This window comes from Opisthocomus hoazin, chromosome 4 (genome assembly GCF_030867145.1).
Source record: "Opisthocomus hoazin isolate bOpiHoa1 chromosome 4, bOpiHoa1.hap1, whole genome shotgun sequence".
In the NCBI taxonomy this organism is placed as follows: domain Eukaryota; kingdom Metazoa; phylum Chordata; class Aves; order Opisthocomiformes; family Opisthocomidae; genus Opisthocomus; species Opisthocomus hoazin.
The window spans coordinates 48157059-48183697 of NC_134417.1; the positions used below are offsets into that span (position 1 = coordinate 48157059).

The following is a 26639-nucleotide window of genomic DNA, read 5'->3' on the forward strand; positions in this document are numbered from 1 at the left end:
TGAGAGATCAGCAAGCTTCGTTTATTACAGTTTGGTTACGCAATTTATAACAGTCTTAATTAGCTCATACATATTGCAAAAGCTAAGCTCCTTATTGGCTGTTAGTCTAAAAGTCAAGTCCCGCCTCGACATCCTGTTCTAACGGATTCTTCTCATAACTTCGTAACCACAAGTTCCTGATACCGTGCCTATCTGCTAAACAAGGACAGTCTGACCTTGTCCCTGATTGGTTCCTAAACTAGTTGTTTTCGATACTTCTTGAGATCCTGATGACTTAGCTTTTCTATGTCGAAATGCCCTCGCTCCGCTAGCCATTCCTCCACAATTCCCCCGTTTTTATTTTGTGCAAGCCAAATATTGTGTGTAGTTTGTATTATTATCCGTTTAACACACGATATTGTACAACTAAATATAACAAGCCCTACTATAACAATTATTAATAGCAACAATAGACTTTGAATTATCCCTTTGAGCCATCCTCCCAACCCCAACCAATTAGCTATGCCTTCTAGGCCAAAGAACCCAACATCTTTTTGTATCTTTTGTGAATGATCCATCAGTTGTTTGATCTCTGCGTGTATGGAGCTGGAGTTATCCTCTAAGTCTATGCAACACATACCATCGAATTCTTCACAACCATGCCCGTGTGCTAGAAGCAAAAAGTCAATGGCCATGCGATTTTGTAACACCGCGTGTTGTACGTTGTCCAAATCTGTAGCTATGTCAGATAGTATTCTGCTAGTCAAATTTGCCTGCTTGACGACCCAACATGAGAGGGTCTCTAGGTTTCGATGTGCCCGGGCCGCAGCTACACCCGGTGTGAAGAAGGAGGCAAAAATGACTTCCCACTTGTTCCAGAGTTGGACATTGTCGTCACAGGTGTTATCTAATACTTGGGCCACATCCCGGCGCCTCCTTATGGGGTATGCTCTTGTGGGATGATGATGTGGTCTGGGGTCTCGGTAGTTAGGACCATCCCCATCTGAGCAAGTATATCGCGCCCCACCAGAGCTTGCACTCCTTCGGGCAGCGGGATAATGGAGGCGCAACAGCTGATAACCTTTTCATCTATAGTCCATCGAAGGAGGGGTGATTTGCGAGCCAGAGTAAGCCCTCCGACTCCGGCTACAGTGGCTCCAGTAGTGCGGGACGGCCAGTTAGGTGGCCAATGATGCTCACTAATGATAGAGACATCTGCACCAGTATCTAGTAGCGCAAAGAGGGTGATGGTTTGTCCCGCATATTGCACGGTGATTGTTCGTCGGGGTTGTTGTCTCAGTCCGATGGTTAAAAAAGCCATTTGGTCCGTTGACCCGAAAGCCCCACTGCCTCTCGGCGTCACTTGCACGGGGGCAACATTTTCAGTTAAGTGGGGTATGGGGATTAACTGTGCAATCTTCGATCCTTTGGGAACAAATAAGGGCGGAAACAGCGTTTGAACCATTATTTGTATTTCCCCATGATAGTCTTTATCGATTAGGCCTACCAATACGGTGAGACCGAGCATTGTAGCAGAGGAGCGACCAATTAATAATGCTCCGACGGCCTGGTCGTTCACTCTGATGGGTCCTTGTACACCAGTTGCAACTCGTGCGGGCTTGGAATCCAAAAGGGTGCAGTCTATTGCTGTTGCCAAGTCCAACCCGAGGCTTCCGCTGGTGGCGGGTTGGAGAGGAAAGGGTTGTTGTTGTTGGCGACTGGGTAAGCGGCCGCATTTTGTGTCGACGCGGGGCGGCTCTTCCCGCTGTTCACCCCGTTTCCCGATCCGCCTCGTCGACAGATTGTCTCGGCGTGTAAGCCAGAATTGCACCGCTTACACCAGACCGGTCCCGCCTTGCATTCTCTTCTCAAGTGTCCGGCCAAACCACAGCGGAAACATCGGAGGCGGGTTGGTCGGCGGGACGCCGTAGAAGCCACTGGAGTTTGCAAAGGCGCAAGGGCTGCCATAATTTGGCTGTGCGATGCTTGGGTATGCTCCTGTAAAGTTTTCCCTAACTCTCTCACTGCTTCTACTAACATGGCTTGTGGGCCTACTGGCACCTGTGCCATCCGCTCCAAGGCCTCTTCAATAGTCCAAGTTCCAGGAAGAGTAGCTAGGATATTTCGGGTGGCAGGATTGCAATTTTGAATTGCACACTGCTTTAGAATGGAACCCTTCAAATATTCAGGAACACCTGCCGCCTGTATGGCACCAGCTACTCTGTCGATAAATAACCCAAAAGGCTCCTCCCTACCTTGTTTAATTCCCATATAAGAAGGAATTCCCCCTGGTTCTTTGAGCTGGTTAAAAGCTTGTCACGCAAGCAACATTGCTTCTTTGGCTTTATCTGGGCCTATTAATACCTGAGCTTCTAAACGGAGATACGCGCCAAGACCCATAAGCTCATCGAGTGTGACTCCATGTAAGGGGTCACCTGGTTGTCTAGCCGTGGCCACAGACCTCATGCAAGCTGCTTGCCAATGTGCATTAAACAGTAGCTGCTGATGCTGAGTAAGGATTAATTTCATAATGCTCCGTATATCCCCCGGGAGTAAAATATTGGTTCCCCAGAGATAGTCTAGCATCTGTTGTGTAGGTTCCCCTTTTACCCCTGACTCGTTAACCGTAGCACGTAGCTGTGAGAGTAACTTCCAGTCTAGATTCTGGAGGGTGGCTACTAAATTGCCCTGTCCATTTGGTTGATATATAACGGGAAACGCCCCTGCCTCACTCATGAGGCTGGTTGCAACCTCTCGGTCCCCCTCACTCATAGCAGCCTCTGCAACCTTTTGCCAACACCGTTGGCGCTCAGAAACTAAATCCGCTGTCCTATGGCTCAAAAAAGGATTGTTTCCACGCTCGGACACCGGGGTATCAGCATCCGGCCCTGGCTTCATCGCCCTGCTCGTGTCTGCAGGAAGGTCCGCCGCAGCTATTTCCCCCTGGGTCACCCGTTCTGACGGCGGAGGCTCCGCCGAATTGCCCTCCAACGCAGAGCCCAGGCGGGACAAGTCCCAAGCCCCAGCGGAGGAGCTGTGCGGGACGACTACGGTCCGTATCGAAGGGGGCAAGGGACAATCAGGGGCCGTTGGCTGTGTGGAGGACACTCCAGCAGGGGCCGCACTAGTCAGCCTTTCAGCCGCGGCGGCAGCGACTCGCTGTTCAGCTTTATGCATGGTGAGAGTATTTGTTACTGCCCGCCATGGTTTCATCAATTTTTTCGCTGCCTTTTCTTCGTTAATAACGGCATCAAACAACTTATTCCCTAGCTTTCGCCACTCCTCCTCCTCGAAGACCGTATTGGGGTCGGTAAAGACCCCCCTAAGTACGCCATAGTTTAACAGATCAGGAAGTTCCTTTTTTAAATCTATTCCATCAATGCCCTGCTTCTCTAAGAAGCATTTGAGCAGATTATACGCCGCTTGTCTATTCATACCTCAATCAGCGCGCTGTTGCAGCCTTTGCAAGACTCCGGCGGCGCGTGGCTGGCGGGACAGCCTCTCTAGGTGCTCCCGAGCGCGGGGAAGGAATCCCTTTCGCCTCCTGCGCTGCTTACAGGACCAGCTCCAACTTCTCCGCCGACCGTGGCTGTCGGACTCCGCTATCGGGTCGCTGAGGTCCCTGTTCGGGCGCCAATTTGTCGTGCCATTTGCCGGAACGGAGGGAAGAAGCAGTCACTCAATATGAGAGATCAGCAAGCTTCGTTTATTACAGTTTGGTTACGCAATTTATAACAGTCTTAATTAGCTCATACATATTGCAAAAGCTAAGCTCCTTATTGGCTGTTAGTCTAAAAGTCAAGTCCCGCCTCGACATCCAGTTCTAACGGATTCTTCTCATAACTTCGTAACCACAAGTTCCTGATACCGTGCCTATCTGCTAAACAAGGACAGTCTGACCTTGTCCCTGATTGGTTCCTAAACTAGTTGTTTTCGATACTTCTTGAGATCCTGATGACTTAGCTTTTCTATGTCGAAATGCCCTCGCTCCGCTAGCCATTCCTCCACAGTTTTTGTCCTGCCTGTGAGCAGTGAATAAACCAGAAATTAGTGGTTACTTCAGCAATTCACCTGGAGCAGCAGGAGTAGACTGACAGCTGCAAACAGCTGGTGCTGAGGTTCTTCACATGTCCAGTATATTCTCACACAGGCTATTTTGCATCAGGTGGGAACTGGCCCAGTACCACATGCTTCCATTACACATTTTGAAACTCCCTGGAATAAAGCTATCTCACAAAACCTCCTCAACTACGGAACTTCTAGGAAGTAGCAAGTTCCCCTTTCACCTGTCTCATGCAGATATGTTTCACACCAGCCTCCACTGTCTACACAAAAACTTCAGAGGCGGAAGGAAGCCCTCTAATTTTTCTCACTCCTGCAGTTAAGGAGTGAAATTCTTTTACTTGTTTTAGTCCCTGCTCTTCACTCTGATGCTGGAATGTGCATTGCTTGGTGGCACAGGGGAGGAAGGTTAGCCTTCACCCTGCAGCCACAGTAGCAGTGCCAGGAAAACACCTTGAGTAAGGCCTTCTCACACCTCGCTTTCACAAACAAGAAAGAGAGGCAGAGTATCTTTCTGACAGTGCTTACCACTGTGACAGCTCTGCTCACAGTCATCAGAGATGCTGAGCCTGGGAGACAAGCTTAGACAGACAGGACCTCATCAGCATTGGGATGTGGAAAAAGAACAAGCGGGTGCAAAACTTCTGAGAGCAGGGGGATACCACTGAGAAACATAGAGAACAATGGAGCACAAGGATGTAGAGGAATGATGCCATAATATCCTCAATAAATTTCTATGACTCCCCTTTTAAAAAGAGGTGCTCTTTTCCTCACATTATAGTACCTGGTAAATAACTCCCCCATGTCATCATTTACCTCCCCCTTCCCTCATTCCAGATCTGCTCTGATTTTGCTTGTATATGGCATTGCTATGTACTTTCCCTCCATTTGGCTCTCATAATAGCACCATTATCTTTTCCTGTTAATGGGTTTAATCCAGGGATCACCCAAATTGTGCCATGTAAGGCTTTCCTAGGATAAGAAACAACAAATGGTTTTATATCATCTTTGTCATTTTTCCCTTCTGGTGTCATCCAGAAGAAATTTGCACACCCAGCTACAATTACTCTGGAAATCTATATGGTGGTAGAAGGAAAACTATAGACGTATCACAGTACCTATTGGGTTGTTAACTTTCCTGTAGAGAAGGCTAGCCTAAAGCTTACGGAACTTTGGTTTCCACTTAAACACTCAAATTGACAGAAAAGCCTTTATTTCAACAGAAATACATACATTAAGGCCCAATCCTTAATTTGCAGAAGGGCAAAATTTCCAGTGTTACACAGTTAAGAGCAAAAGGATCATTTTGTGATCACATCAGTGCCTTTTAGCACAAGCAGGAACTGATTTATTTGTAACAGTAGGATGTCTGCATGACATGTCTTTGTGTCCAACGTCTCAAGCACCACTTCACGCCTTCTACATTGCAGAGCACTTTGCTCCTTTCTGAGAGGCAGAAACAGAAAGCGAATGTACCTGTGTCGAATCAGAGGTTTTAAGCAAACGTTGGTTCTTTCAGCCCAGTCTTAAGAACTCTTCCTGTGCCAGCCTAAGCTGATACATACACTCTGTCAGGAAGTCTAATGCTTGATGCCCTTGGTATTGCAACAGAAGCTGGAGTTTATTAGGAAATTATGGTATGTCTCCAGTCAGGAATAATCTATAAATCAGAACAGAAAAGATAAGTAAACTCTTACTAATTCTTTGTTTATGGTATTTATTATTCTCAGCATTTCTCCAGACATTCAGAAAGAGATGGTTTTTCTCTTGAGAAGTATAAAGCAATTCTTTTCTCACTAAAGATACAGATGAAGTATTTCACTGATAAAGCCTTCATGAGATGTTGCAAAAGCCAAAGAATGTGTTCAGTACAGTTTTTCTACCTTCACACAGTGCAGCAGAATCTTTGTATATGTTCTCATTATGCTTCCTTTTTTCAGTTCTTACAGGCATTTAAGTAAACTTAGAGTATTTTTTCCTCCAGAACTTGTAGGAACTTACGAACATAAGACTGAGTGTATTTTATGTGTCATACAATTTGCTGAAAGATGTGAAGACTATTGTGATGGAGTTATTTTTTTAAGAAATAGGAGGTTTGTTTACCTACTATTTGTCTAAAATAGTAGGCCTCTGTAAAACTTCCATCTAAATGCTTTCATACTGCACATCTGCAGATCATACGAAGATATCCAATTTGTTTGTTTGTTGTGAAAACCAACAGGAAACACCCTGTTGGCAGCTACCATTCATTGTTCTCTGTGTGAGGACTCAGGTGGTCTCCAGTTCAAGTCGAAACCTCAGTATTTAATGATACATGATTAAATGCAAAGGTTTCCTCTTTTTTCGGATTCAATTTTAACTTGTTGTGTTACATACCAGGAATAAAATATTGTATATGATCCTAGACAAATCCAGGACAAAAATCCAAATCCATATAATGTTTTCTTTACTTATAAATATCAATGTAGATTTTATTCTGTTTCCATAGTTCCTGTTGGCTCTTGAAGCTCAAAATATATCTGACAGTATTAGTAATCTCTGAAAGCTCTTTTACCTTCTTTCTACCAGTCCTTTCTGCCTAATCGAAGTCAGTTGTAAATGCATGTGGCTTCAAAGGAAGGAGAAAAAAAGCATAATGAAAATAGCCACGTTCCAAAATGTTAAAAAGATAGAAAGCTATTTAAAGAACAAAACATGTCTCAGGAGCTAGAGAATCACTGTGGACTGACATATGGTAATCGTATGTCAGCATATGCCTGTGCCACATTGGCAGCATACACCCATTTGATGAATTCTATTTGTGTCCAAAGTTGTAGCAAGAAGATCAAGTTTCAATCCAGTCAGAAAAATGTAGAAGCAGGATGACATGTTTAATTTTTAATTTTCTGTAGAAGCAATCTTGCACATTATTTATTCTTTCCTCGCTGTTGTCCCTGACTCAGAAACCATACTGACAGTTAAAATAAATTTACCCATCTCACCCCATGTTACATTTTCAGTGTCTGGAAAGATGGGACCAACACTAACTAGAAGACAGGCACTACAGGCTTTCCGAAGTTTTCACTTTTTTTGGCCCCTATGTGAGAACAAAACTCCAATCTCTTCAAGTTGCAGAGGGAAAAGATTCAAAACATGCAGTGCATAAAAACATTAGGATTTAAGAGAGCGGAAACAGTTTCAGCTTCCTACTCCAAATCTAATAATTTAATAACCTAACCACTGAGTCATTGTGTGTATTTGTTTCTAGACCAGTAATCCCATTCTAAACCTGAGAAATCTCCCTCTGGAAAATTTTGCTGGAGTTAATATAATTTGAATTTCAATGAAATAGAAATATTAGAAAAGTGCTGGAAAATTTCCAATGCTAGTCAGCTGCAAACTACCTGCGAGATATGAGTTAATCCCAACTCTCATGCTGTTTCCCAAAGAAACATTTCTTCCTCCATCCCAAAGTTGAAGACAGCTGTTTGTTCCAGTTCTAGGGCCCATATTAGAGCGGACTATTCCAGCAACTAGAAAAGTAGGTTGTTAGGAGCTGCAAATAACATCGACAATTAATAGTAATAATAGTGAACACTGTGTAATACTTTCTGGGTCTGAAATTTCTTTGGAACACTGAAAATAAGGAGGTGACTGGTGACAGCCAACATGGCTTCACTAAGGGCAAATTGTGCTTGACGAATTTGCTGGCCTTCTGTGATGGGGTTACAGCATTGGTGGATAAGGGAAGAGCAACTGATGTCATCTACCTGGGCTTGTGCAAAGCATGTGACACTGTCTCACACAACATCCTTGTCTCTAAACTGGAGAGACATGGATTTGACAGGTCGACCACTAGTTGAATAAGGAATTGGCTGGATGGTCACACTCAAAGAGTTGCGGTCAATGGCTCAATGTCCAAGTGGAGACCAGTGACGAGTGGTATTCCTCAGGGGTTGGTGTTGGGACTAGCACTGCTTAACATCTTTGTCAGAGGCATGGACAGCGGGAATGAGTACAGCCTCAGCAAGTTTGGTGACGACACCAAGCTGAGTGGTATGGCTAACACACTGGAGGGAAGGGATGCCATCCAGAGGGACCTTGACAGGCTTGAGAGATAGGCCCACGTGAACCTCATGAAGTTCAACAAGGCCAAATGCAAAGTCCTGCACATGGGTCAGGGCAATCCCAAGCACAAACACAGACTGGGTGGAAAATGGATTAAGAGCAACCCTGAGGAGAAGGACTTGTGGGTGTTGGTTGACAAGAAGCTCAACACGACCCGGCAGTGTGTACTCACAGCCCAGAAGGACAACTGTATCCTAGGCTACATCAAAAACAGCGTGGCCAGCAGGTCGACGGAGGTGATTCTGCCCCTCTGCTCCGCTCTGGTAAGACCCCCCCAGGAGTCCTGCATCCAGCTCTGGAGCCCTCAGCACAGGAAAGACATAGACCTGTTGGAGAAGATCCAGACGAGGCCACAAAAATGACCAGAGGGCTGGAACACCTTTCCTATGAGGACAGGCTGAGGGAGTTGGGGCTGTTTAGCCTGGAGAAGAGAAGGCTCCAGGGCGGCCTAACTGCAGCCTTTCAGTACTTCAAGGGAGCTTGTAAGAAAAATGGGGACAAAATTTTTAGCAGGGCCTGTTGCGATAGGATAAGAGATAATGGTTTTAAACTAAAACAGGGCAGACTACATATAAGGAAGAAATTTTTTACAATGAGGGTGGTGAAGCACTGGAACAGGTTGCCCAGAGAAGTGGATGCCCCCTTCGGCAGTGTTCAAGGCCAGGTTGAGTGGGGCTTGGAGCAACCTGGTCTAGTGGAAGGTGTCCCTGCACATGACAGGGGGGTTGGAACTAGATGATCTATGAGGTCTCTTCCAACCCAAACCATTCTATGATTCTTCCATTACTCAAGTGTAAATGGAAAGTGATTGTTTTACTTGAGGGTACTGCATGATTGTGAAATAGGTTTGAGCGAGAAAAGAGACAAAGCTCTAGAACTTCCAAGTGTAATACTGTTGTTTGAGTTACACAGATTAAATAAACAGAGTATGTATTTCCCTTCTACGCAAAAACCTGCAGTGAAGAATTTAGATTACTAGTCAGAAGGTCAGGGAATGGATTCTCCTCTCAAGATAAATCCAAAATAAATTTGCCATAGGAGTATTACTACATTGACAGTGCTACACTCAAGATGAGAAATTCACCCACATTTTTGAGTCTCAAGCATGAATGAATGCAACAGACCAGTGAAGCAAGCATTTAGTCATTTGGTTTCATTAAATGGGACACAGGATAACTACACATGTCAAACAGCAGAAAAAGGAAAGCTACTTTTAACATGCACAGGTCCTGCGATTAGACAATCACCAGAATTTCTGCCCAAGGATTCCTGCACTGAAATGGATTGAAGGTTATTATCATAACCAGACATGGTGGTGGTTGAGGAGAGGCTGTGTGACGTTAACTGCAGTTTCTGCTTGACTGCATTATCTTGTAATGACATTAGCACGTATTTTACATTATATGAGGGGAATGCTTCCCTCCTCCTCTCTGCCACTTAGAAACAGTGAAGAAATGAGATCTGACACTTGAAAATGCTACAGTGCTGTGACCTCATCAGGGTATAAGATAGTCTTAGTGGATGAAGAAAATTCAGCTGCCCAGAGTATTGTTGCTTTGTCCAGCTGGTGTCCTACCATCTCCAGTACGATCTGAAATACAAAGCTGCTTCCAGACGGCATTGCTTTGTTATTCACTTGACTTCACTGGCCTTGTCAGAGTTAATTGGATTTGCGACATGGTCAGATGTTTATTTCTTGATTCTGTTGTCCCTTGCCTTACAGGACACATATGCCAGGGGAAATTACAGTACAATTTGCAAATACTAAAAATATGAAGAGATACATGGATATGCTGTCAAAATTTTTAGGAACTAAAATTTAAGGAAATGTGTACTTAAAATGTATTTTTTTAATTCTAATCTATGCCAATATTGTCACTTAGCTTTTGATTTATCAAGATAGTCAGAGGACTTACAGAACTTTTTATTTAAATATATTCATAGCTCTCTAGACAGTCTAACATCATGCTCATTAACTTGGTCAGGCATAAATGTCCAGTTAAATCTTATTGTAGATGAATACTATTCTGGGGAAGAACACACATAAATCACAGAAATATGAGGTTACACTTCTGGTAAAATCTCTTAGTGTGTTAAGTATTAGGAAAACCTATACTGTTTATTAAAGCATACAGCCATATTTTATTATACTTTCCTTTGTGTAGTAACTTTTATGTTTTGTGTATAAGATGACAGTCTCAGGGTATAAAATAGCTCTTGTGCAATTCATGCTCCAAATCTTTGCTACCATTACTAATGTAATATTTTGCTGTAAAAATTTTTAAATACAAATTAAAAACAGGTATCAACAACTGTGTTAAACATTAAGTGATTTATATCAAAAGCCACAAACTAAGGGGACTTCAACTACATCTACTGCAAAAAGCATGAGTTTGGGAGCCGATTCACTAGAGAGGATTTATTCTGAAATGCAGTCTATCTGATTACAGAAGTTTTGGTTAGACAAGAGGCCCATACATCGCCTTTGAGAATGGATACAAACACACAGACACACACCCACATCCAGAGCATACCACTATGGAGGTGACAGTGGATACAGTCTTTTCTTTGGGCTTTGAATAAGAGTAAATCAACCTTGGTTTTGGGTACAAAAAAACATATAGAAATAGCTGAATATTCATTCATATGTTGGCACGAGCTAAATTTCATAGATTTTATATGATACTAAGAGCAACGAGAGAAGGACAGAGAGACAGATTGACAAAGCAGTTAAGCATGGGCTTAACTTTAAGTTTGTATCTAAATCCTCATGAAGTCAACAGCTATGGAGTTGGAGCTATGCCAGTATGTAGCTGAAGATATGACCATCATAGTCTATTTTATATAACCATGTTGTTATTAAGCTTGTAAGCAGAAACAGTGTTAGGCAACTACTTGTAATCTGCAAATGTTGTGAAAAACACTGTAACAAAATTTTTATATTAACTGTTGCAAAAGAATAAAATCAAAGAGAAACTACTTGTCATCATTTCAGCAAGAAACAGCGTGTATGATTTATCTCTATTTCATTCTAATTTTATTATTATCATAGCTCCCATGCTTTCAACATACCATGACCTGGAGTAGTACAGAGGCAAATCAATTGAACTTGGTTTCATCTTGGACAGCTCACTGGAAGCATGGAGCGGAGAGAAACTTGTCCTTCATACTGATATTAATGAGCTATTGGTCCAATCAAAGAAGGCAACATTCGCTGTTTCAGTTCTTGCACTGCTAGGTAACACTGTATAAGAAAAATCCACCTAGATTTTGAAACCATTATTCTACCCCACAAGGAACTTCAGGAATGGACTTACTAACTTTAGTGGGGCAAGGTATGAAGTAAAGTTACTAAGTAAAGTTGCTGAAAAAGTTACTAAGCTGGAGAAAATCTATCAGAATGTCATATTTTATAGTATCATTTCTATTTGACAAATTAACGACAAGAAGCATTAATTATCTTATGCTCTAGTGTATTATGTTAACTAAAAATCTTCATTAAATTTCCCTGAGGGTAATGATAAAAAAATGTATGATCTCCAGGCAACAGTCTATCAAATATTTGGTATATCACAGCTGCTTCACTACATTAACATGTCTCTCTCAATATCATTATTTAACTTCAGTAAAATAGAGGTTGATTGATTTATTTATATGGCATCTAGCAGCAATCTACAAGCAATAGCTGGAACAGAAAAAGAAGTTCTTCTCCAACCATGCCTACTATTGTGGAATTGATTTATTTTTGGACTAGAGCACTGTTAGGAAAGAGAGGTTTTCTAACAAGCTATTTAAAATGCAGTGAAGTATTAAAGAATAATCAGAAAAAGAAAGCAAAATTGCTTTTTGTGCTTTTAATTTTTATTAACCTATTTGAGTAACAGTCAGCACTTACTTTTATACAAACATGAAGAGTTACAATCCCCAAAATTCCACTAGCATGGCTCTGTGCTATTAAATTACACTGTTCTCAGCACTAAAAAGATAAGAGAAAAACTGTTAAATACACATCAATATAAAGCTTATCAGCTTTTATTTATTTTTACAGTCCTTCCGCAATATATTATTAATACCAAGGGTGTACTAACTACTGTATCTAACTGATTAAAAAATTGCATGTTAGTCCACAAGATATTGCTGAGGTCTGGTTGAATCTAAAATAAGATTAGGTATCTGTATGAGAAACCAGAAAGTCTGTTAGGATAGAAAAAAAAAAAAAAACAAACCAGCAAAACCTAATGCTCTGTCAGAAGCCAAATTTCAACTTAAAAGCAACATTCCTCTAGACATGCTGTTGTGTTTTGTGTCATTTCTGCATGAACCTTGGAAGCAGGACCGCTACAAAGTGATGTGTTAAATGCATACATCCCTCTTTTCAGATACAAGGTCTTCCTCAGTGACAGGAATAGGATGTCCACTTACAAAACAATTTATTAGAAAACTACTAAAAGCTGGCACAAGATAAAACATCTCCAGACCTGAAATTTCCTCAGCATACCACACTGCTGGGAGGCTGCCTGCACAGTACACCACCCCACGACGATGTGGACCCTTCAGGTGGTAGCTGAGAGGAAGTCCATCTGGCCACCCACTCTGGAGCCTGCAGCCCTGGAAGTGCTGCCTTCCTTGACGCAGAGGCAGCTGCAGCTTTTGGAAGGCTGGGCAACCTGCCAAGTGGATGGGTAGATGAGCTGGCAGGGAACCAGCAAGTTTCTGGAAAAAATCTGACAAGTTTGGGCCCCACAAGATTTCATATTTAAAATGTTAGAATTCTAGTTTCAAAGTACTGAACAGTTCATATTAGGAAGTGCACTTTGTAGAAGTCCATTTTCTCCCTCCAAAATACATGCCGATTACAATTTAACCTGACAGTTTTTCATGAAGTTCAGATAAAAACACACATTAAGCAATATATGTCTAATTAAAAAAATTAGCATTTTAGTCAGTAGGACCATATAAACTACCTAGTAAGTCTGTGTCATCTACTGCCTGCATAGTACAATAGAGTGTATTGTGGAAAACCTGCAGCTAGTTCTGAGAGACATTGCTGAAATAATACAAGCAATGTATCTGCTTAACCTTGGCACTTCCTCAAGTAGACTAGGGCCATGCACTGGCAGACACTGACTACAAAATTCTTTAAAGTGTTACCACTCTCCCAAGTTTTTGTTGACTTCCCTTAGCTTCCTTAGAACTAGTAAAAAGGATAATGCAATCTCCTGATTTAGCTCAGTATGGAGTTGCCTCAGCACAAACTTTAATGGTCTCCAAAAGTATTTTAGACATAAAAGTAGCACATGTTAACATTAATGGAGTTACATTGCTTACTGTAGCTGAGCTAGAACCTTCAGCTTGGATTGTGGAAAGTTTGCTTACATATTTAGAAGAGCAGGAAAATCTACAGCCCCTCCATCGCCAAACAGCATAATAATCAAGTAATTAAGTAACAACTACTTAGCTCTTAGAGTAGCTAAACTCTAAAGAATTTTAGCAGCCTTTCTGTGTAAAACATTATTTTGGGACTGAAGGTTGAATCCACAATGATGCACCCAATTTTCCTTCTGCACTTGTGTCAATGCTTTACCCTCTGACCAGGTGGCTGGCAAGCTATGACCCAAGTAGGTATTGCTTTACAGTCAGGAGTTCATTATAAGAAAAGCTGACAGGGTTGTCCCCTGTGAGTACTTGCATTTCACTGCATTTGGTTTTCAATATTCCTCCTTCATCATCCCAGAACAAATGCAGGATTCATGCACCCACCTAAGTATTATTTATCCCGAGTCCTATCACTCAGGAGCAAAGTAGCTTTATGCCATGTTACGTTCCTTCAGCTCTTAAAACTGCTAGAATTGGTTTCAGCTGTTATGTACACTCTTAACTTCTTTTTTGCAGGAACCTAAAGAATCTGTTAAGGAAGGTAGGAACCACAGCAGCAAAGAAGGATCCACAGCAGGTATTCTGTCCTTTCCCAACAAGAAAATACCAGTGTCTATGATACTCTTTTGCAACCTAAAATTTCTGTTGCACCAGTACAAGACTTCAGAGAGAAAATACCTAGCAACAGACAATGAAAAGGGAAAATGCTTGTCTCAAAGTTTCCATTTTTTATATTCCACAATTTAACTTCTTTGACCAAGGAAGAAGGTGAAGAACAACTCTTCTTCCCTGATCACCAGCAGGAATAATAGAGCATAGAGGTAGTCAGTACACATTGTAATATAACGCTGTCTTACACACTCCGAAGAACCAAGAGAAACTGCGCTTTCCTTGTAAGGCTTCCACTATGGCTCCCTTCCTAGTCATATCTAGCAGCACCCAGCATACACGCTCATACTGTATTAGAATATAGCAATAATTCTGTAAATGTGGAAAAGATCCACATTTTCTGAAGACAATATTTGCAGCTAGCAAAAGGCATACCGTACGTAAAGGACCGCACTGCAGGAACTGGTCAGACCACCTTGTGTAAGTCATGGCCTTTTTTACAGAGAAAGATACCTTTATTTCATGCATTGGTTTAAGCTGAATTTCTTTTTCACCCTTATATGTCCTTGGTCACTGGCATTTCTCATGAGACAAAGCAAATGCTGATTCTCTACAGGCTGTAAGGGAAAAGAGCTGCTAGTTGTAATGGGCTAGTTTCAAGAGCACTTGGTCAACCTGAATCTTCATAGAAGGTTTAAGTACCTCCAGACTGTATTACATCTGTCAAAGCAGCAGCAAATACAACATAAAATGTAGAGTAAGTCCAATTTTTAGTATGTCAGTAGAATCAGCCTGCAGTTATTTTTAACTGCCTTGGAAAGCTTAGCAGGCAGATACAGTTAATCCTTTAAAGGATTTGCAGGTATTCATAGCTTAATAAGTAAGCATAGTGGATTAAGCCAATAGAAGATTGTAGACAGTCAAACACAACCTTTACACACATTCAAAAAATAAAAAGAACAGTTTCTTTTATGTACTTTTTCCTGACAATCACTCTCAGTTGTTGGTATATGCCAGAATTCCATACTCTGATGAAACAAAAATGTTAATTAGAGCCATTAAACTCAAAACGTGTGATAACTAAATCATCAAATAGCAGTGAATTTCTGTTGTCTTGTTTTCCCATTATGGTATGAATCCTTTGAAAAGCAGAACCGCATCGTGAAAATGAATTTAAACTGCACCTACTTATGCAATAAATCAACAATGAAGAAAAAAAAGGGTGACTGATTTTTATAGGTCAGGTTTTATATTACTTGTATTCTTTTTTTCATAAAGAAATATTCACACTAAGAAAGTATCAGGAGACTGAGATCAACCGAGAGATCTGGTATCATTCTAGATCACACTGAGATCACTCATAAATGATGTGGAAAAGTACACACATAAGATGACATAGAAAAAAATGTAAACAATCAAATGACATAAAACAATTAGGCTGAGGAAATCTAGAGCTGGCTATGAAAATCTTCAGAGGATGGTTCAATACTGAATGGGTGATAAAATGCCAGAGGCTATTTGGTGTCAGTAAGGCATGTCAAGAGAGGAAGGGAAAATACACATACACATATATATGTGGAGTGTTCGTCAGTGTTACCAAGAAAGAAATCTGAAAACATCTGGTGCTTAAAAGAAGCAAACAGAAACTCAGGGATTATTTAAAAATTAACAGATAACAAATGCAAAAAGCCTGCCCTGTATACATTCAGGGCTCAGACACACTATGAATACTATATGCAGTTTTAATCATCCCATTATCAAAAAGGTTATGCTAGTAATAGAAAAATATCTGAAGAAGGATATGATAGAGATCTATTAAGTCATGAATCTTATTAAAAAGGTGAGCTGGGAACAATTATTCACTAGTTTTCATAATTTAAATATCAGAAGGTATGCACATTATTTGGTAATAATAAACTGATTTTCATTAGATGCTGTGAGGCCCAAACTGTACATGGATCAGAATAATCATGACTTCATGAATTCAGCAGTTATATTCAGTAGGTCAGTAGTAACTATTAAACAAAAGAGTTTCCTAGCCACTGAAGGCTAGAAGACCATGATGGAAATTTCACTGTAAGCATGAGTGCCTCCGTACAGTTTTTCCATAAGTATCTACTTACTAAGTCAGGATACTAGGTTAGGTGGACTTTTCACCTAGCTGAATTCAGCAGTTCTCAAGTCCTCATGACTAGAATGACTGAAATCATTATGTATACCATTTCGCATATTCGAAATGGGACCAAGACCTCCCTGGTTCTATCACTGTTATTTAAAAAGATTCAAGATCAAAAAAAATTGTTTCATTAACTGTACAACTGAAGAAGCCTAATTCTCTACACATTTTCAAGGTTATACACTCCAGCTACCAGAGAACCCAGTCCTTTCACCCCTCAACTATGAAATATATATATATATACACACAATAGTTGAAATATATGTACAAAGATACGAGCAAATTATTACTCCACAAGGTTATAATTAGGACCCTGCTCTTCCCAGATTATGCAATAGTGGAATTTATTGCTAACTTTGCCACTTGAACAGAATTGGGAGACATAAGAACATAGGACTAGAAGTGAACTCCTGAATCACTGCAAATTATCCACTCTTACACTTGCTGTTGTATCACTTAATCTCATTCAGAAACTAACCAAATCCTCTTTTATAACTACTTGATCAGACGGCAGTCTCAAAGCATCTCTGTCCTGGTAGAAAATTCTTTTTGATTTTTGAACTCTACGTGTTCCTAGTCAGACAATGACTTATGCTCTTCTACTAACACGGTCCCTTAGTTTAAACAGAGCTTTACCTCTCTAGAGGTACATTCAGAGAAAGAAATCGTATGTTCTGTTAATATTAATTTTTCCTGGCTAATCAAGTCAAGCTCTTTTACAGCACATCTATCTTACAACGTGGTATGCAATGTGAAGAGGTTCAAGCTGATTGGGACATCATGCCAGTCAGTGCAGCACACTGCAGACACTCTACACCTGCATGCCCCTGGTTCCAAGAGCTGTATAGATATGCCAGCACATTCCTTTCCAGACGATGTGCCCTGTCACCAAGACATCCAGTCTTCCTCAATATGTATTCAATGCCAAACTAACGTGGCTGCACTAATTCACTTCTGGAAATAGTTTAGATGTGGTTAGATCAATTATTTATATACTTTGTTTCACTATGTTGTGTAATTATGCTCCTAATCTCACACTGCACGCTGCCAATCTCATGGATCACCATTTTCTTTCTCCTCACTGACTCTGTACTGATATGCCTCTCTGGAATGCAGAATTTCCATGGAACAGACACTAATTTTTTCATACATATCAAAGTCTATGATAATCTTTGACATGTAAACAGAAAAGATTTACAGAGTTTACACTGACAGCTTTGCTGGAATACTCAGCCCTGCAAGTCACCACAATGACTCTGGAGCTTAGTGACAACTCTATTGTAAGAATGACAACACTTCTTCTTATTTTGGAACCTCTCCTTAACATATTAGTGGCAGGTTAACTGGTACCATCATCACCAAGTTCCTAAAACATGCATAAGAAGGGAAGAAATGCAGTTAAAACAGTAGGAAATGAAGACTGACAGAACACTTGACAATGGTTCTGCACTTTTTTTTTTCTTTTTAAGAACAGTCTGTCTTAATTTCTCGCACATTTCAATCTTTCCCCTATATAATCCAATTTGCTTAGCTAGCCTGGACATCTTTCATTCTTCATGCTTTCTCTGGCTCTGTTCCACACTACAGATTTGTTACTGTGAGTCACTCTTACTAACAGACACTGCATAGAGAACTTGGTTTCAGGAAGTCTACCGCTTATCCAGCTGAATGCTTCACTGACATATTAGTTAGCACTTTCGAACTGAGGAAGGGCAGGGGTCTAGGAGTGGGAATGAGAGCAATTGCTTGGACTCTATCCTGACACAAGCATGGAGGGAAGACCAGCACAAAGATCAACATAAATTTTAAAAAAAGTATTTGAGGGTAGAAAATGGCTCCAAAACACAGGGACGTAGGAAGAGCTTTATCACAAAGCAAAGAAAACACAAGAAGGTCTAGGACACCACTGGCCCAAAGTGACTTGGTGGATGAGAGGATGAGGGGTATTCATGGTTTATAGATGAATTAGAAATGGTGAGAGGAAAAGGGCTGTGAAAGACACAATAGATTAGGAGAAAAGACATACTGGAAAATGTTTAAAATGGAGATTTTTTAGAAAAAAAAATGTGACCTTTGGCACAAATTTAAATTTAGTTATTGAATATAACCACATAACAATAATAGCTGTATATGCATATTTATTTTTATGAAAGTAAGGCAAAATATTACTAAAGTCAAATATGCAGACTGTATGTATTTAACACCATGTGAAACCACAAAACATTTATTTTAAAGTAATTTATAATGGTTACAGCTTGCAGCCTTTAACATATATTTTGGAAATCTATAACACATGTCTGAAATCAAGACTATGTAATTAGAGAGAGATCTGTATTTGCTCAGCAGAGGAAGTACGTCAGTGGTACTTCGCCATTCCCTTTCTGCCATCATGATAGATGTCTCGGCACTGCACCTGGCTTCTGTGTTCCTTGCATGCTGAAGCCATGAATGAATAAGAGGAAACAGCCTGCAGAAAGTCTCTGTGCTCGACTATCCTTTCACGCTCATTTTGTCTTGCTGCAATACCTGTGGCTTAAGAGAGGTTTCGCTTGATTTAGTTCAAGTCAAGAGAAGAATCAGCCCCACAACGTACCTCACCACCACTGAATCCCCATACACATGCAATAAGCCCTTAACGTTCCCGACCAGCATTTTGAATGTCTGTCCACAGGCAAAACAAAGCAATCAGCGACTTCAGATGCAATCTGACTGTTATGTGATGTGAACCAGACAAATTCTTCAACTGAAGTGCAACTGTTAATCTCTTTCCAAAACACGGAACATTGCATTAATAAACATCAACAATCATTTCAAAGCCTTCAGAGTAGTTAGCCAAAATACTGTATCCCTGCAGTCAAGGCTCAGCAAGTTTCCACCATAAAGCACCATCTTAAAGACAGATGCTAAATTGGCAGTTTGCAAAGATTTTGGAGAAAAAAAAAAATCACTCAAACCCAGCAACCCTCAACGGGAAACAGAATGCTGGACAACTATCAATCAACACTTTTTGACACAGAGATCTGAATTTCTTATAAAATATGCCATGTTGAACAAAACAAGAATCTGTGTTTCCTTTATTTTCTTTGATATTTCTACTCAGGTATTTTTGCCGTGAATCAGTTTCACAGCACAGTACTTCCTTGAAGTAAGATTTGATCCTTTTTCTTTACACTGGTAAGATTCTTACCAAAGCCGTGAGAAACTGTTTTTATTAGCCATGACATGCAAGATTTGTTCTTTTATTGTGAGTAAATAAACCTGTAAAACATTCTGGTTTGGGATTTTTAATATAAAAGCCTGAATCCCATACTTTTAAATGCGAATAAAATTAACATTATTTAAAAAGACCAGTTAATCCTCAGCTACATCCATACACCTGCTCCCATCATATAGGGATTAAGAATTAAACAGAGGCCATTCACTTGAGTGTAGCTTCGTCAAGCGAAGGGCCGGGACAAGAACCTGGGAGGGTGCTGTGAAAGCGACAAGAGCAGAGCATCTGTTCCTGCATAGATTTTTCTGTCCTCCCATACAGGAGAGATGCATATGAAGTGTGTACAGTGTTTATTTTTAGCCAGTCAGGCAAAGGGCCATTACACGGCCCCACCCCATTACTCTGTTTATCTCAAGGACAGCTACAAATGCCTGGTGCCAAGATATGATTTGCTCCACTCATGACTTGATTTTCTGCCACACCCGAAACCCCTCACCTTGCTTTTTAAACGTTGCCTTACATGTTAAAAATGTGTCTGGACAACACATCTTCTTGGCACTCTGGGTGCAGATCTGCTAATTGTTTTTTCACATAACGCCTCTTAACACAACATAAGGATAGATTTCTTCAGGACTCAAACAAAAACCAAAAAACCCAAAACCAACCAGGCCTCCTTCCACTCTAAAAAACCTTTATAATTTTGTTTACTGAATATATGATTTCTTTCAGGTTTGCTTTCAGGGGAGAATTCTCACTGCCACTATTTCCCCCTCTCATCACATTAATAACTTTTAAAAAAAAAACACGAACCAAAAAACCAACATCCTAAGACACTGTGAGGCTATTCTAAGGCAATTCTCCATATTGCAAATTTTTTGTTTCATTTTCTATTTGGCCTACATTTTTCTAGCAATTCACAGAGAGTAGAACACAGGTTAGTCTTACATTCATAACTTCATTATACTAACCAAAGTCGTCCATTTACACAGTCCTGAGGATGATTTTAACAGGCAGTTTTATTGAAAAGGACATCATCCTTACCAGAGATATTACTCACAATTCACAGAAAGAGAAATGTGAAAAAGAATATCTTCCTCCAACATGTGAAACAACATATCACTTTGTTAAAACAGCAATTTCTAACCCAGTAGTTTAAGAAAGTATGTTTTTTTTCTGAACTCTGTAGACCTTCAATGACTAGACTTTTAAAGGCAGAAATGGAGGGAATCACATTGGTTTGTGTAAATAAATAAAACACATTCCAAAGCTTTTGCTTTTTAATGGAGAGCAAACTGAAAATACAGATATCTCTTGGCAAGTAACAAAACAAGTAATTTTTCCTGTGCAGATGCAGGATAAAATGGGAGTAGGTCTCACGATCATTAAGCCACTGAGATGATGAAAACCTAAACCCAATATATTTAATATAATACTCACAGAACTAGAATATTTCTTTCCAAACTAGGCGCTCTAGAATGCTTACTTTGGTGGTAGCTAAAATTATTCTGTGTCTTCAAAGGAGGACTCTGAATTTTGAAACATTAGCCCATTTTAAGGTTTTTCTAAATAGTTTTGGAAATACTACCCAAGGACTGGGCCAGAGGGAAGTGACTGATCAGAAACCAAGTCCTGTAGAAGACGGATTCTCAGACCACACAACAGAGCAGTTAGGTCACAGTTTGGCAATCCCCACTTAGAAAAGCATGTTTACACAAACTATTGCAAGGTAGCCTGAATACAGCTTTACACTTTTTTAGCTACTCTGCAGTAATTTTCTCTATGAACACTCTTATTTTGCAGTAGATGGAAGATATCTTACCTTATTTCTACTGAAGACAGAGCAAATACAAGTATCTTCACAGATACCTTGAGACAACACGCCATGAAGTAGCTACCACACCACAGACACACATCCTTCCTTGTTTTCTGGCAATCTATCCATGTAGCCAAGCCATCTGACAACCAAAAAGCCAGTATAAAGCAAACCAGCTACTTGAGAAGTCACTCAGCTCCCTGAGGTAAAGAACTGACTAAAAGAGCAGAATTGTAAATAATGCACAAGGAAGTGCCTGCTGCTGAATGCCTCTACTGTAATCGGAGAAATTATTCATTTGTATTATTTTTTCTGAATAAACAGTATTGAATTAAAAAAAAACAAAACCCCAACACTATGACTTTTCTCTCTGAAGAATCAGTCCTGCTCACACCAAAGGAACAATCATACTTACATTGTGTGGCCCTGAAAGAGCTGAATGTGCCTTGAAAGGGAATATACCTGGTCTCCCAATGGAAAGTAAGGGCATGCAGCCCTTGGCTGATCAGATCCTGCATAGTTATCTTCCATAAATGCATAACAAGCATATATTTTTAATCAGCCAGCTAGGCAAAGCACATTTTAAATCCCTTTGACTCCAAGCAAATTTAAGGCTGTACATGAACACATGTTTACGGTGCTCTGCTGCATCTGCTGCAGAATGGTAACGAATTTAAAGAAATAAAACACTGTTTCTGTGAAATAAAACAGTCTTTGTTTCCTTTGCAGCAAGCCATAATACTCTGCTTCATAAAATTAGTTAGCCCTGCACATTCTTAAAAATTTACAGTGCAGTATGTAGAAAATAAATTTAGAAGTGGTACATTGCTGCATGGTCTGCAGAGCTTATATTACCAACCAGCAAAAAAAAATACTGGATTAATAACAAGACTTACACTTGGTCAAATGAAAAACAGAAATGTGATACACAAAACTGGTCATAGTCTAGTATTTCTTATGGATTCATCCCATTAAGTCTCCTGAGACGCGTTTGTTATTCCTAAGTATTATCCATGCAGTTTATATTAACAAATTTCAGCATATAGATTGAAATATTAATTCCATGTTGATGTTATCCATTTGCAATTTGTGCCATTGTCAACTATTCAGCTAAATCATAAAATATTTTTTCGTTTCCTGACAGATTAACTTCAGCATTGTAAACAATAACCAGTAATTCACTTTCAAGATTATGTTTCAGATGACCAGCTGTTAATACTACAAAAAAGGCACTTTCAAAAATCATTACCATCTTTATGAATGCTTTCCAAATATTAACTGTACACAAATTCAGATCAACAAATAATGGCAAATCACACTTGTTTTTCTCTTTTTAATGTTTAGCTTTGCACTTTTTAATAAATTGCCAAAGGCAGCAAAACATCTTGTGGGAAATTCTATGTATTCTGCTTCCTCATTTCTGCCTTTTCAAAGAGATGCTTTCTGAACAATGAACTACTAGCATGTAGCAAGCTCTGCGACCTTTATGATTTTGGTTTCAACAACAAGGTCAACATTGCTAAGAAGCCAGTTTTGCCTTAAAGGCAAACTTCTCTAACAACCCAAAACAGATCTTTTAAATGTAATTGAATCACAACAATCCATTTCCATAGGCTTATGAAAAAAAATGCCTTCTAAATTCACAACCAATTTCATAGTGTTTGGCCACTTACAATACTTGCAGACAGAGAAGCCAGCCCATTACTTCTTGGATTTCATACTAAGCTAACTCAGACAAAAGTTTTTACATGAAGAGAGAACATCAACAAGGTGCTCTATGTTAAGAACAAGCAGAGAGGCACAGCATAATCAAAGCACATCAGAAACCGAACAGGCACATAATATGAGAGAAACCAAGATTCCACTCCTGCGACTGCTAACCAGCTGTGCACAGGAGGTGCCCTTCCCTGTTGGTCCCTCCTTGGTCAGCATGGCATGGCTAGCTCACAGCTACACAACTCACTCCCTCTCAGGGTCTGCAATTCGGGATGCGGATTGTGCCTGTGTTACAAAATGACATTATTTTGCCAATGAGATGTTGTAGTAGTTTGCTTTTCCGTACACAGGTAGCTAAGCCACTGGCAATGCTTTTTCAAGTTAAAACTGTTGCTAACAATCAACAGCTGAAACAATGTTACTTCTCATCGTAGTTGATGGACCTGATTCTTCACTATCTTCATAGGTCTTGTCTATACCTACCTCTGCAAGTGTAACAGTGACTGGGTATAAGATACTATCAAATTAGAATGATAGCTTTAAGTAAGAAAACTACTTTAAACTTACAACTTTAAAACTTACAATTTGATAGTCGAGGAAGACCTTACAGTTACTGTGCCTGGATAAATAGCTATAGGTTGGGTAAGGCGGGAGAAAATGTGGCTTTTATGGTTGCTGGGCATCATTAACATCTGTTCACAGTTACTTTTTGGAAAAGGCTGCATGAAATGGCTGTTCCCATACATTCACAAGACCATTTTGCCAGACAGAAACTTGTTTTACAGGGGAGGAAAGGAAATAACGTCTTAATGATTTTTTTCCCCCTTTTCTATGGTTGCTTCATCTTCATTACAAGCTTTTCCTAAATTTCCCTCTTCCTATCATGCTGCACAGCTAACTCTATGAATAATTTAACTGAGATACTGTATCTGTATACTGCACAGTCGATGAAGACTTGATTCTCTAAACATTTTCGTTTCCATCTTGATTTTTTTTTAACCTAACCTGAGAGCATGATGAGCAAGCATTTCCATTTTCACCTTCTCCTCTGCAGCTCCCAAGAGACAAAAATAAAATGGAGAGGAGGCAGAATGGGAAGGAGGGATTGTTTCTGGTAAAGGTAGCAAATACACCATGCAACAGTCATCAGAACTGTCAGGTGTGACAATCTGGTAAGTGAATCCTCAGAGAATTTTGATTGTACATAGTTCTTTCAAAGGCTAATAGCAAAATCCTCCATTACAAGAGGATGAGACAGTGAAAACCACCTTAAAAAGATGCCAGAGTGAATGGATGCCAGGGGGAGGAGGAGGGGAGAAAGAAAAGAGGCGGTCTCTCTTTCACTGTGAATAATCTTTGGTAGATGTACAGTTACCAGATTTCTTTTTTCCCCCAGCGAGCAACATTAGCCTCTATAAAAGCAGAACAGTGGGAAAATTGCACCACCTTTTCTGAACATCAGTATGTTCCCTACTCAGCACAAAGCATTACTATGCTCTTATTGTTATTCTTCCACATAGCCTTTTATTTTCTACTACTTTCACCTATTTAAATATTACTTGCTGTCATACACATTCTACTTTCAAAGAAGTCCTAGGGCAATATAATTTACATACTTCAATTTAATATAGTTCACATGCAAATAATATGTTACAGAACATCATTTAAAATAATGAGCAACATGAAGTAGCTTAAAACTCTTGTTATTTTCAGTGCCTTTGTGAGTGAAGTGTTAAAAGCTAATTCCTCAAATTTTAGAGATTTTCCACTTTTTAGTAAAGCTTCACAAAAATCTCAAGACCACACACTAGGATGTATTTGTCAAATTGTTTTAAAATCAACGTTATCCTTTTGATTGAAGTAGGCAGCTAAGGTTTGGAGTCTTGGAAGTTGTTTCAGTTAGGAAACATAGTACAGAATCTGTTGGGGGGGGGGGTGGCTTTTTCCCTTCTTTTAGAACTGCAGCTTGACCTGCAGCTGAGCCATCCTAACTGTTCACTGTCACCAAAAGGGCATTCCCCTTCCACTGCTTTCCAAATTCAAACTCCTTCTTCCTTCTGCTCTTCCTTCTCTCCTTACTCTCTGGTCAGTTCTGTTCCCAACCTTTGTTCTGGCTCTGCCACTCATCAAACCCTTTCCACAAGCTGATTCAACCCACTAAATGGAAAGAGTTCTTCTGCCATTCTAAGTTATCAATTTTTTGCCATTTTAGTGATTTAAAGCAGTTGACCCAACAGTGATGAAAACCAGGAATTCATGGCGTGCCACATGGAGAGAGGAGTAGAGATGGGAGCAGAAACTCCCTCTTTCAACTGTGGGAAGCTAAGTTGCTCTGCTGTCTTGGGAAAACTGAGGATCATGCAGCAAGCATTTTTTATTGGTGGCTTTTCAGCAGCATTCCTGTATTTAGTCATCACTGCTAACTGGACAACATGTCTCCACCAAAACTTTGACAGTTTTCCAGTTCTGCATTCTGTCCACAACAAAATAGTTCTGACCAATAACTGCATCTGTCATGACAAGTACCTGTAATTCAGTATATGGCTATCATCATTTCAGCTATTTTATACCTAAAGGACCTTACCGAAATTTACTTTCATGAATGGTGACCTACAAGTTCCAACACCTGATCTCTACTAAAACAACATATGAAAGGAATGTCCACAGTCTGGGTTGCAAAGCGACAGAAAGCCATCGAGAGAAACACACGGATTAAAAAAAGATTGATCATTTTTTTCCAATTTTTAAATACTACTTAAAAAACAGTCTTTTCTGGGAAAAATAAAAACACAGCAGCAAGAACAAAATTAAGTACACACTGCCGGCATACACAAGTTGCTAATACTGCCACTACCCTTCTGCATATCCAGAGGATGGGGGAACCTTTGGGAACGTGCGTCCTTTGTTTGAAAGGGAGGCACACAAGGAAACAGCCTGTGTTAAGTTTTTCCCAAATCAAATGGATGAAACTCATCTGTTGAATTTTTACAGAATTTAAAGTCGCCCATGTGTTACCCTGGCAAACATGTTACCGCTGTACATTGAGGGAACAGAGTTGACATGCTTGCTCGCTTGCCTCTCCTGAGGCTTTCAGCAAGAGTTGAGTCGTGAGTAGGCTTCTTGGAGAAGACCACCAACTCCCCCCAGAAAGGGATGTCTCACCCCTTGCCGCACTTACTTCTCTTGGAGGTGAGGTGCTTCCTTCAGGGCTGGGGCTGCCTAGGGAGCAAACGGCACTCAGCACACAGCAGCAGCTCCCTGCCCCACAGCAGCACCCCGCCGCACCCACCGGCCCAGAGGCAGGCGGCGACCGCTCCGCCTCGCTTCGCCCGGGCGGCACTGCCTGCGGGGCCGGGGCCCGCACCGGAGACAGTCCGGACGGCGGGCACTCGCTGCCCCCCTCACGGCCTCCCCCTTCCTCTCCCGGGGCGGCTGACGAAGGCCCAAGAGGGCGGCGGCGGTCTCGGTGCCCCCCAGGCCCTCGCTGCGGGGCGGCGGACGCGACGCCCCGGGAAGGGGGGGGGGTGAGCGGGAAGCGCTCGCGCACGCGACCCCCCCCGGCGCCCTCGCCCCGGGCCCCGCCCCCC

The 26639-nt window shown here is 40.8% G+C and overlaps 1 protein-coding gene across 5 annotated transcripts; it reads right to left on the reverse strand.

The window, feature by feature from the left end:
• On the reverse strand, nucleotides 1-26601 carry LOC142361163 (uncharacterized). 5 transcript variants are annotated; one of them, XM_075418944.1, is made up of 5 exons: nucleotides 26231-26601; nucleotides 12044-12124; nucleotides 8321-8474; nucleotides 5518-5701; nucleotides 1-3679 (listed from the first exon to the last, which is right to left on the reverse strand). In XM_075418944.1, exon 5 carries the CDS (start codon nucleotides 3412-3414, stop codon nucleotides 2296-2298), a length of 1119 nt encoding a protein of 372 aa, XP_075275059.1. In that variant the 5' UTR covers nucleotides 3415-3679; nucleotides 5518-5701; nucleotides 8321-8474; nucleotides 12044-12124; nucleotides 26231-26601; the 3' UTR covers nucleotides 1-2295. The 5 variants fall into 5 exon arrangements, with proteins under 5 accessions (XP_075275059.1, XP_075275062.1, XP_075275058.1 ...); XM_075418947.1 differs by lacking the exon at nucleotides 8321-8474 and having other exon boundaries at nucleotides 1-3601; XM_075418943.1 differs by lacking the exon at nucleotides 8321-8474.
• Between the last annotated feature and the right edge of the window lie 38 nt (nucleotides 26602-26639).

What these genes read in the sequence shown, in the direction of transcription:
- LOC142361163 (XM_075418945.1), bottom strand. Translation starts at nt 3,414, where the DNA reads ATGAATAGACAAGCGGCGTATAATCTGCTCAAATGCTTCTTAGAGAAG.